Below are 12,884 nucleotides of genomic sequence, written 5' to 3'. Positions count from 1 at the left end.
AGGAGTTTGTTGGGCACATTAGAAATGAGTAGACTGAAGTGGTGGTGGTGGTGATTATTGTTTTAACAGGAAGTACAACTGGGCAACTATCCTCTATGTAACACTAATCAGAGAGAAAAAAAATGATAGGGATCCGACACTTCAAGAAATGAAAATATCGGCCAAAGACAGACGAAGGCCACGAAGTGCGTGGAAATGAAAGACTTCTTAGGCCTCGAGTGCTCTAATACCGTCGGGGTCACAAAAGAACAAGAGTTGACCAAGGGAGGTCGAACAGGATAGATGAAAGTGAGAAGCCTGGCACAAGTAAGGACCCCGTTGACGCCAACCCACGCTCCCAAGTTCAGAACCCCTGGGACCCCTTTTATTCGCCTCTTGTGACAGACAGGGGATACCGTCGGTGTTATCCTACCGCCCCATCCACAGGGCGTGACTGAAGTGGTATGGTCATATGAAGAGAATGGCCCATTCAGAATGCCCAAGACAAGAGACCACGAGGAAAGAATAAAGAAATTAGAGGTAAACAAATCGTTAAAGACACAGAGGATGGTAACAAAGTGGAACTGCTAATATGGTTGGATCAAATAAATTGAAAGAGGCTCCGGCTTGCTGGATCACGGAAATGGTAATGAGTAAAATATAGTCGAACAAGGTTTCCTATCATTTTCATTAATTATTAAAAATTTTAAATTCCTGCATGGATGACATTAGTTAGGAATAAAATGAAGTAACCGTCCTCCCACCTTCATTGGACGAGGCAAAAGTCAATGATTCATTTTTTAATTAAGTTGATATACGTCGCACCGACACAGATAGGTGTTATGGCGACAATGGGATAGGAAAGGGCTACGAGTGGGAAAGAAGCAGTCGTGGCCTGAGTTAAGATACTGTTCCAGCATTTGCCTGGTGTAAAAATAGGAAACCACGGACAAACATCTTCAGGATTGCCGACAGTGGGGTTCGAACCCACTATCTCCCGAGTGCAAGTTCACAGCTTCACGCCCCTAACCGCACGGCCAATTATTATATTATTATTATTATTATTATTATTATTATTATTATTATTATTATTATCCGGCTATTATAAAGAGCTCCCATCTGAGAACTGCTCAAGACTCGAGAAAATTAACAAGTTCACTTCCTAACAAGAATGAGAGAGAAAAAGAGGGGGGGAGGGGGCATTCAATTCGGGATGGTGCAGGGAAGTATAACGGTATCTCTGCTTGTTCTGCAAAAGCCTGAAACACCGAGGAATCCTACATTAAGCAGAAAAGAAAAAAACACGAGCGTTGATTGCTTTTCACCGTAATGAGTTCGAGACTGTGCTGTAATTCCCTGCACAATGCATCGTTCAGTTTGTTGACCCATAACAGGTACTTGCTGTTCTCACGGCGGGGCTACAATATGTAGCAAGTATTCCACTAAGTGTACTAATATCAAAACTGCTAGGTTTACTCTCCTGAATCAAAGATGATATCTCCCTTATACCGTCACCATAGAAATACAATAAATATCAGAAGAAACAAGCGAGCGGAGTGGCAACGCATGTTAACATAGCCAAGAATAACGGCGTCACCTCGTAATCTGCAAGCCTCCCATACTACAAAAAACGTAAAATTAAGAAATTTCCTCAATAGTGCCGAACGTTGAAGGGCTAAAGGGCCCGGAAAGGTTTCAGAATCGTGATAGCTCTACCAAACTAAATTTAAAAAAAACACACACACACACGCATTTCAAAAATCACTTCCGGCCTAAATGTACTTCCGGAAAAACAGTCTAAGAACGCTTGTTTCTTTACTAGTTTCCTTTTTTTATTTAAATCCTATCCAAATTAACATATGTATATAATTCTTCCTGTAATGTTTTCCTTGGTTCAATACCACAGGCAATTTTTGATTCTTTTGAAGAATGTCCACACTGAAGTTATAAGGGCTTAAGTGGAACTCTGCAATGACTCATATTAGCTCTCGTAGTGGTAGAAAAAGTCAAACTGCTAACCTAATCGACCGGATAACTAAGATTAAGAAAATTATTGTAATTTTTAGAAATAAAATATATTCTCATGCTTTATTATATTTCATTTACCTAAAATTCGCGGCTCATATCCCTAAGACGTTTTCAACCTTCAGTGTAATAATAATAATAATAATAATAATAATAATAATAATAATTGTTTTACGTCCCACTAACTACTCTTTTACGGTTTTCGGAGACGCCGAGGTGCCGGAATTTAGTCCCGCAGGAGTTCTTTTACGTGCCAGTAAATCTACCGACACTAGGCTGACGTATTTGAGGGAAGGTGAAGATAAAAATGGGAACAAAAATATTACGCAAACTGTAGCACACTTTATTTTCTACCTGAAATTAATATAGACCTAAACGTTCTCACAGTTACTGCTGCATCTCTCTTTATGTATATTAATTTGAGGTATGAAATCGAGTTCACTGCAATTTGCCTAATATTCCTATTCGCATTTTTATCTTCACGTTCCCTCAAATAGTAATTTATTTTGTCCAGAAAATATAGCTACGGCGAGACTCGAACTCACGTCATTGGAGCTCGTAATCAAGTACGGTGACCACTCGGCCGCCGCTCCATTTGACTGTGTTATAACTCTCCAAGTTCATATACTGTACGTTGCATTGGAATCGGGAATTCACCAATTTTTCGTAAATTATTATGTTGCGGACCTGACATATTTAAGTCAAAATTAATGTGTTCGCCTTTTATTGTTCCATTACCCAGTGACGGCTGGTGCAGAAAATCAGTTGTGTGCTGTAATCCATCCCCCTTTCAAAAAATATTTAGAAACAAATGCTGTTTTCAAGAGGCTCTCCACTAAGTTTTTCATACTTAGTTTCAGTAGAATGCTGTAGAATGAAACATTGTGCTCCATATCACAGAGTTTCTACCGACGCTTCGGCAAACTGTATATCAACACAGCATCATCACGTTAAGAAGGACTCTATCACCAATTTTATTGAACCATCTCATGTGTACAATATTTTAATTTTCACTTTTAACAGTATTCAGCGGTTGTGCTCAGATCATTCTAGCATATTCTTCAAGATTTTAACTGACGCATTCGTCAGTCTGAATTTTTTTAATGTGTTTTTGCCCTTGTCCTTTCGGACATCTGCTGAAAGGAGAAACATGTTCCGTTATTTTTTAAATGTTATTTAAATAACATACATACATACATTATCATTATAGACTGTTATGCCTTTCAGCGTTCAGTCTGCAAGCCTCTGTGAATTTACTAAACGTCGCCACAATCCTCGATTTGCAACCAGTGTTGTGGCCTCATTTAGTTCTATACCTCTTATCTTTAAATCGTTAGAAACCGAGTCTAACCATCGTCGTCTTGGTCTACCTCTACTTCTCTTACCCTCCATAGCAGAGTCCATTATTCTCTTAGGTAACCTATCCTCCTCCATTCGCCTCACATGACCCCACCACCGAAGCCGGTTTATGCGTACAGCTTCATCCATCGAGTTCATTCCTAAATTAGCCTTTATCTCCTCATTCCGAGTACCCTCCTGCCATTGTTCCCACCTGTTTGTACCAGCAATCATTCTTGCTACTTTCATGTCTGTTACTTCTAACTTATGAATAAGATATCCTGAGTCCACCCAGCTTTCGCTCCCATAAAGCAAAGTTGGTCTGAAAACAGACCGATGTAAAGATAGTTTCGTCTGGGAGCTGACTTCCTTCTTACAGAATACTGTTGATCGCAGCTGCGAGCTCACTGCATTAGCTTTACGAAACCTTGATTCAATCTCACTTACTATATTACCATCCTGGGAGAACACACAACCTAAATACTTGAAATTATCGACCTGTTCTAGCTTGGTATCACCAATCTGACATTCAATTCTGTTGAATTTCTTACCTACTGACATCAATTTAGTCTTTGAGAGGCTAATTTTCATACCATGCTCATCGCACCTATTTTCAAGTTCCACGATATTAGACTGTAGGCTTTCGGCACAATCTGCCATTAAGACCAAGTCGTTAGCATAGGCCAGACTGCTTACTACATTTCCACCTAACTGAATCCCTCCCTGCCATTTTATACCTTTCAGCAGATGATCCATGTATACTACAAACAGCAAAGGTGAAAGATTACAGCCTTGTCTAACCCCTGTAAGTACCCTGAACCAAGAACTCATTCTACCATCAATTCTCACTGAAGTCCAATTGTCAACATAAATGCCTTTGATTGCTTTTAATAATCTGCCTTTAATTCTATAGTCCCCCAGTATGGCGAACATCTTTTCCCTCGGTACCCTGTCATATGCTTTCCCTGGATCTACGAAACATAAACACAACTGCCTATTCCTCTCGTAGCATTTTTTAATTACCTGACGCATACTGAAAATCTGATCCTGACAGCCTCTCTGTGGTCTGAAACCACACTGGTTTTCATCCAGCTTCCTCTCAACGACGGATCGCACCCTCCCTTCCAAGATGCCAGTGAATACTTTGCCTGGTATACTAATTAGTGAGATACCTCGATAGCTGTTGCAATCCTTCCTGTTCCCTTGCTTATAGACAGGTGCAATTACTGCTTTTGCCCAATCTGAAGGTACCTTACCAACACTCCATGCTAATTTTACCACTCTATGAAGCCATTTCATCCCTGCCTTCCCACTATACTTCACCATTTCAGGTCTAATTTCATCTATTCCTGCTGCCTTATGACAATGGAGTTTATTTACCATCCTTTCCACTTCCTCAAGCATTATTTCACCAACATCATTTTCTTCCTCCCCATGAGCTTGGCTGTTCACAACACCACCAGGATGATTTCCTTTTACATTGAGATGATGTTCAAAATATTCCCTCCACCTCTCCAGTGATTCCCTGAGATCTATTATGAGTTCACCTGAATTACTCAAAACACTGTTCATTTCCTTTTTCCCTCCCTTCCTAAGATTCTTTACTACTGTCCAGAAAGGTTTCCCTGCTGCTTGACCTAACCTTTCCAGGTTGTTACCAAAATCTTCCCATGACTTCTTTTTGGATTCAACAACTATTTGTTTCGCTCTGTTTTTTTCATCTACATACAACTCCCTGTCTGCCTCGGCCCTTGTTTGGAGCCATTTCTGATAAGCCTTCTTTTTACGTTTACAAGCTGCTCTCACTTCATCATTCCACCAGGATGTTCGCCTTTCCCATCTTTACACACAGTTGTTCCTAGGCATTCCATTGCTGTTTCTACTACAGCATCCCTGTATGCCACCCATTCACTTTCTATATCCTGAACCTGCTTACTGTCTACTGTTCGAAACTTCTCACTAATCATATCCATGTACTTCCGTCTAATTTCCTCGTCCTGGAGATTTTCTACCCTTATTCGTTTGCAGACAGATTTCACTTTCTCTACCTTAGGCCTAGAGATACTTAGTTCACTACAGATCAGATAGTGGTCTGTATCATCGAAAAATCCCCAGAAAACTCGTACATTCCTAACAGACTTCCTGAATTCGAAGTCTGTTAAGATATAGTCTATTATGGATCTGGTACCCCTAGCCTCGCATGTGTAGCGGTGAATAGCCTTATGCTTGAAGAATGTATTCGTAACAGCTAAACCCATACTAGCACAGAAGTCCAGCAAACGCTTCCCATTCCCATTAGCTTCCATATCTTCCCCACATTTACCAATCACCCGTTCGTATTCTTCAGTTCTATTCCCAACTCTCGCATTGAAATCGCCCATTACCACTATTCTATCCTTGCTGTTGACCCTGACCACGATGTCACTCAATGCTTCATAGAACTTGTCAAATTCATCCTCATCTGCACCCTCACATGGTGAATACACGGAGACAATTCTAGTCCTAATTCCTCCAACTGACAAATCTACCCACATCATTCGCTCATTTACGTGCCTAACAGAAACTATGTTCCGTGCAATGGTATTCCTTATAAAGAGCCCTACCCCAGACTCTGCCCTTCCCTTTCTAACACCCGTCAAGTACACTCTATAATCTCCTATCTCTTCCTCGTTATCTCCCCTTACCCGAATATCACTTACTCCTAGCACATCCAGATGCATCCTCTTTGCTGACTCAGCCAGTTCTACTTTCTTTCTTCCATAAGCCCCATTAATATTGATAGCTCCCATCTAATTCCATTTCGTTCGCCATGTTGTTTCCAAGGAGTCCCTCGCCTGTCAAATGGGAGTGGGACTCCGTTACTCCCATAGGTCCGAGGCTTGCTTAAAATTTTCTGAGCTCGGTCGATTCATGAAGCAGGATGCTACCCTACTTGCACACAGTCCAAGTGAGGATCTCTCCTCTAACGGGTTATGGACCACCGGTGGATTGTATAGGCCTAGCCGCCTTAGCACAAGGAGGGCCAGGACTCAGAATATGTCCGAGATGCCCACTCCCATTCCATAGCAACTGGTATCACGACTCTCAGGACCACTTACTAGGCCACTCAGCCGTTGCCCATGGTTCACGAACTAGGACGTGACTACAGTAACCCACAAACATGAACCATTTATTTAAATAATTAAATAAATAAAATTAGTATTGTAAAAGTGGAACATTTGACCATACCTTTTAAGTATACGTACGACAATACGGGCTTTATAATGAAATTAATTTTATGCAGCTTCTCAATGTTACCGAAATCACTGAATACACAGCACCCGGCGTGGAGCGCACGACTAGTTACCTCATTGTGAGGGGAGTTGAATGATGTCCCATTCTTTGGCTGACGTCTTTTTCAATGCACTATATTTGACTGTAGATAATATTATTAAAGTAATTTATTTTTCAAATAGAAAATGTGCTGCAGCACTTCAGCACATAAGGTACGGCCACCCCTGCTATTACCACCATTTGGTCCGAAGCAGATCTTGCGTCGTGAGTCATGACATTTTTTTTTTAAATCGAAAACGAAAGCGTACTGACCTAAACCTTAATACAAGAGTTACTGCTGAGTGTCCCCCAACAGGTACATTGAAGACAGTTGAAATCGGTCGGACGCTGGGTCTGGCCTCTCCTTGTTGAGTGCACCGAGAGAAGAGCGGCTCGTACGATGCGAAACACCTGACAGCTTGTTTTACTGCTCATATTTATGTATGAGAAGTTGGCTAAATAGCCTCGTTTGGCGAACAACAGTAGAACCGCTAGCCCGAGCACTTTACATGATCAGCACTCTACTTGTTAGTTTCGACATGTAACACGACATTGAGAAACACTCTTCAGCTAAAGAGAATAGACACAGGTTTGTCTTAATAAAGACCCGGAAATGTACAGCATTTTTTTAATTGGGTTACTAATACGTATATGTTGATGTGAATGAGACTGTGAACCCGAGATGGCGCATTGTGATGATGAGAAATTGAATTGCAAAACGTCCTCACATTTGAAAAACACCTCCATCCAGTGTCAACAACCGTACGAGTACGCAGTTTTTCTTTCACAGTATAGCTCTGCCTCACGTTTTTTAAATATTTTACATCGCACCGACATAGACAGGTCTTATGGCGACGATGGGATAGGAAAGACCTAAGAGTGGGAAGGAAGCGGCCGTGGCCTTAATTAAGGCACAGCCTCAGCATTTGCCTGGTGTGAAAATGGAAAACCACGGAAAATCATATTCAGGGCTTCCGACAGTAGGGCTCGAACCCACTATCTCCCGGATGCAAACTCACAGCTGCGCGCCCCCAACCGCACGGGCAACTCGCCCGGTGACGCATTTCTAAACCCACTTCTAAACGTAGGGAGCTTTTTGTTAAATAAGTCGAAAATACTGAAAAAAATATTCTTCTTTGTACAAATCCAATTTCCTATTCTGTGAGGATAAGATGACTGGGGGCATCTCTTTATGCACGGAGATGTGTGCATAATAAATTCCGTAGTTTTTTTCTTTCCTGCAGTCTTTTACATCACACAGTTAAGCAGTACATCCAGTTAGATGTGCGTTTAGTAGCAGGTCACGTAGTATAGTTTTCAGTTAGCACTTAAGATTTTTTAATAGTACAATACTAGTACGGTAGTAATGGTGTATTTTGTTTAAACGTCGAAAAGAAAGAAAATAACTGGGGTTGGCAATCGAGGGAAACTTGGAAGCAAAGCCGAAATGTAAATAATAATGATACTAATATAAAGGGACAGATAGGCTGACACTTTTTCGTGTACTGGAAGAATTCAAAGTAGACAGGAAAATATGAGAATTAATCACGCAAACACAAACACGCACCACTTCAAATGTTAAATTCTTAAGAGGAATTGTCTGGACCATTCGCTGTTAAAACAGGAGTCTGATAAGGAGATGGGTTGTCCCCTTTATTATTTAATCTTGTTTTGGAAAAAGTGATCAGGATTTGAGAAAAAGAAGTTAAAGGAATAGCCCGTGGCAGATTACGTGAAAACAAAATTAATTTACAGTGTTTGCCCTTCGCTGATGACTTAGCAGCATTGTCCAGTAACAGACAGGAAGCGATTGCATCCACTAAAAAACTCCCATGAAATTGCATCCAGAACAAGACTCCAGATCTCGTACCAGAAAATTCAGTACATGGAAGGATCTCTTCGGTACTTAGATGGACAACCAATGAAAACCTAATATAGCAAAATATCCCAAGTGTCTAGATTCAAATACCTGGGAGAAGTCGTCCAGCCTTCAAGACTGAATCGTAAAGCAAACAAAGAAAGGGTATCTAAAGTGAAAAAAGAGCATACAGACTCACATGGAACAGATATACTAACAATACGAAATTCAAAATTAAGACATTATAACACTGTAATCAAGCCTGAAGCACTTCTTTTTCTTAAGACGCCGTCTCCGAGCGGAGGTTGGCGATCCACGTAACTAGCTCTGATCTTGACAGCGCAGAATGGAATGCCATTTCTGAAGTACAGCAGTGCCATCTTCGAAGGTCTTTCAGCCATGAATTTCTTCTTCTCCCAACAGATCTCTTCCCCTGTATCTTCCCTTCGATAATAAGCTGATGTCCTAGGTATTGCGTTTTCCTCTGTTTTATGGTGAGTAGTAGTTATTTTTGCTTTTTCATCCGGCGAAGGACCTCGGCATTTGAGATTTTCATTACCCAGGATATCCGCAAGAGACAGCGGTACATGAACATTTAGAAGGCATCAATACGTTTTTCTATGATTGGATCCAGAGTCCAGTTTTCACATCCATATAGGAGAACAGAAAATATATAGCAGCGGATCATACGAATTCGTAGTTGGAGACTGAGATCTGACCTCACAAAGAATTTCTTCATGGTTATGAATTGTTTCCTGGCCTGCTCAATTCTAGATATTATCTCCCGTTTGGAGTTACATTGGTCATCCAAGATGGTACCCAGATATTTGAGAGAAGACACTTGCTCAACTATTTTATCTTTTATTGTGAGATTTGTCCGAATTGTCTTCTTAGAGAACACCATCAGTTTCGTTTTTGAGGGGTTAACATATAATCCAAACTCTTCACTGTGCTGAACTAAGGAGTTTATCATGCACCGAAGGGCAGGCATGTCATCAGCTATGACAACAGTATCATCTGCATATCTGATGTTGTTGATGATTTTCCCGTTAATTTTGATCCCACCATAGTCTTCCAATATTTCTTTAAAGATTGCCTCTGAGTAAATGTTAAACAACAGAGGTGACAGTACACAACCCTGGCGGACGCCCTTCCTGATCGAAGCAGTTTCTGAAGTTCCTTGATCAGTTTTGACATTTGCAAACTGATTCCAGTACAGGTTACTGATTATACGTAAGTCACCGTTGCCAATACCTGTCGATCTCAGAATCTATATCAGCTTATTGTGCCTGACACAATCAAAAGTTTTTTTATAGCCTATAAAACAGGCATAGACATCAACATTCATATCTCTGCACGTCTGTAACTACACATTTAACGAGAAGAGTGCCTCACGTGTAACAACACCATTTCGGAAACCGAACTGATAGTTATTAAATTAGAACAAATGTTGAAGAATCTAGCGGATTTCTAGCGGAACTGCCACAATCAATTAACGGATTTCACTCTTACAGTGTTGGCAACGCTGGTCTCCAGGGACATACAGAAGAAAAGGAAAAGAGTTTGCAACACTGCCATCACGATCAAGACGAAACTAATGTTGGTGATAACTCTAATCTTCCCTAATGTGACCTATGCACCGGAAACTTGGACGATGAAGGTGGCCGCAGAATTGACGCTCCAGAAATATACCGGTAGTGTTGTAATAGTTTACTCAGAATACTTCGGACGGCACACAGACCAGATGGATCCAGATCTACAGACTTAGTATCTCAAGATGGTGGTCCAGTTATATTACCCGACATCATACTCAGATCAGACTGGTGTTGCTCGATACAGTGGTCCTTCCTTTCAAAATGAGATATTGAACATTGTCGGTCTAGAAATTATTTGAAAACTCCTATGTTTTTGTAAGGCTAAGTCAATAAAACAAGTAAAATAATGTTAACAATATTGTGTTCACTCACACGCGTCATGCCACTAATCTATATAGACTTATCATTACTATAACAATATTACACAGTCTGTTGAAAGGCAGTACCTACTCAAATAGAAAATGTGTGCGATTGTTTTGGACAGGTGCAGCAAGACTGTTTCCCTCTGGTAAACGAGGTGGTAACTTCTTTTGGCGCTGATCGTGAATATGCGTGTAGCAACAAAAATACGACACAAACAAACAGATAATTGAACAGCGTGGGCTCAGACTTGTTATGGAACCACCCACTGCATGCAATGTTAATTGAAGCAGTGACGTTAGTTATTAGAGTACTGTATCTACCTATTCATGTCTGGTGGGGTCGAATCCTTACTGCTGACTGTAGCCGAGGTACCAGCTTCGCTATTCGCAGGACTGCTCTCCTCAGCGCTGCAAGCAGGAACACGGGGTGAGATAAAGAAAACAAAGATATCTTCAAAATGATACAAAAACATAAATAAAAGAAATAAAAATATATCCCTCATCGAACAGACGTTCACAACAAACGTCGATATTCTCTATTCAGTTTGGCTTAATGTAGCATAACTTAAAACTGGGGAAGAAGTAACGAGAGCATCCATCTCTTTTGAGTGCTGAGATGACAGACAATTCTATGCAGAATTATGTTTAGAACTGTCTACTCTTTCATTGATTTGGGTCAAATAAATTCACCCCATCGTTCACACACATATACACTGACATACATAAACAACTTAAAAACAGGAAGACTGTGAGAGAGATCCAGAAGAAAATCCGTAGTTTTAAAGAAAAACTCTGAAGAAGAAACGTACCCCATGGTCAGATAAAGTAAAGGAGCTATACCACAGGAGAATATGCTGAGCAAAGGTAAAAGTCCAACTGTTAACAATCGTTTTCTTGCTGCTGCTGATGATGATGATGCTTGTTGTTTTAACGGGCCTAACATCGAAGGTCATCGGCCCCAATCGTTTTCTTATCCTTCCATAATTTTGAAGTGTGGATCCATGTACTGTAGATGCAATTTCCATCAAGAATCCTACATACCATTTGCTCAAACTACTAAGAATATATTTAATCTTACCTTCCGATTCTGACCTAGCAGTTCAATTAGTCGATCATCTGCCTCTGTGCTCAGTGGTAGAGTGTCGGCCTCCGGATCCCAAGAGAGCGTATTCAAACCCGGCAGAGGTAGTCGAATTTTTGAAGGGCGGAAAAAAGTCCATTCGACACTCCATGTCGTACGATGTCGGCTGTAAAATATCTTTGGTGACACATTTAGTGTTTACCTGACAAAATTAATTAAATCTCAGCCTTAGACGCCCAAGAGAGTTTTGGTTTACTCGGTCTGCCATCTAGTAGGCCTAGAGTAAAACTGAAAGTCGAAATTGACGAGCACGCAGACAGCCAGATGGTGTAAAATTGAAATGTCTGCACACGGTAGCTAAGGCCATACAATTATTATTATTATTATTATTATTATTATTATTATTATTATTATTATTATTATTATTATTATTATTATTATTATTCGATCAGAAGACATAGTTGAATTATTCAAATATTATCTCATTCGAACAACACAAGTTTTAAACTGTCAGGCATTTCGACGCACTATTAGAATATTTTCAGTTTTTAACCTTTAATTAGGCCTACGCATGTAGATAAAAGCTGCATATATGAGTAGGTCGGTTGTTCACAATACTCCAAATAAAAATTGCACTTTTAATTTACAAATGTTAAACGAAGGCCAAATATACCAATTTCATGTTTTATAATTACCTTTATATTATTATTATTATTATTATTATTATTATTATTATTATTATATCGTACAGCAAATTTTTTGTTTAAAAAACTTGGATTATTGATAATATTCAGAACCATTACAATCATAACTACTTCTATAAGTAAAAAACTGCAAAACCCCGGAAACAGTATTTCGCACATGCTGAAGTCAACAAACAACGAAATATCCTTCAAAAAACCATCTAAACATGTTTCTTTGTTTCAACAGTCAGCCCGGATGCTTTCGGACAGGACGTGATGGTATTTGCAGTAGAAAAAAATCGTTTCCTTGTCCGATGATCTGGGAACTACTGTACGCCTTCGTCACATGCGAGGTTGTCGTTCAGGAGTCGTCGTTGCCTCTGATGGATTAGTTAGTTTTGGTCCCTTCAAACAAATTTCCTTCTGGATGAATCATTACTGGACGTGAATATTACATAATGTCTCTTATATCCAGCATGTCACTGTTCGCTCCTTCTGGCCACGCACTATGTTACAGACATATTGTCCACTGAGTCAACATCTTTCTGAAGTTGTAAAATATTAGTTGTTGCCTTTTTAGGTTTTCTGGTGAAGGTTCAATTTCTGTGGCGTAATCGTAAACCAATTATTGTGTTCAGTGATATTCCACCT

General features: G+C 40.1%; 1 protein-coding gene across 1 annotated transcript in view; it reads right to left on the bottom strand.

Moving 5' to 3' along the window:
• The window catches only part of LOC137502992 (WD repeat-containing protein 47-like), a 209,562-nt gene that overhangs the window by 111,395 nt on the left and 85,283 nt on the right, over nt 1-12,884 (bottom strand). The window contains exon 3 of the mRNA XM_068230320.1: nt 10,791-10,877. Coding sequence (XP_068086421.1) covers nt 10,791-10,877 — 87 coding nt within the window. The remainder of the gene's footprint in view (nt 1-10,790; nt 10,878-12,884) is intronic.

This window comes from Anabrus simplex, chromosome 1, assembly GCF_040414725.1.
Source record: "Anabrus simplex isolate iqAnaSimp1 chromosome 1, ASM4041472v1, whole genome shotgun sequence".
Classification (NCBI taxonomy): Eukaryota; Metazoa; Arthropoda; class Insecta; order Orthoptera; family Tettigoniidae; genus Anabrus; species Anabrus simplex.
The sequence above is the reverse complement of the archived record's forward strand: the minus strand, read 5'-3'. Positions and strand labels throughout refer to the sequence as shown.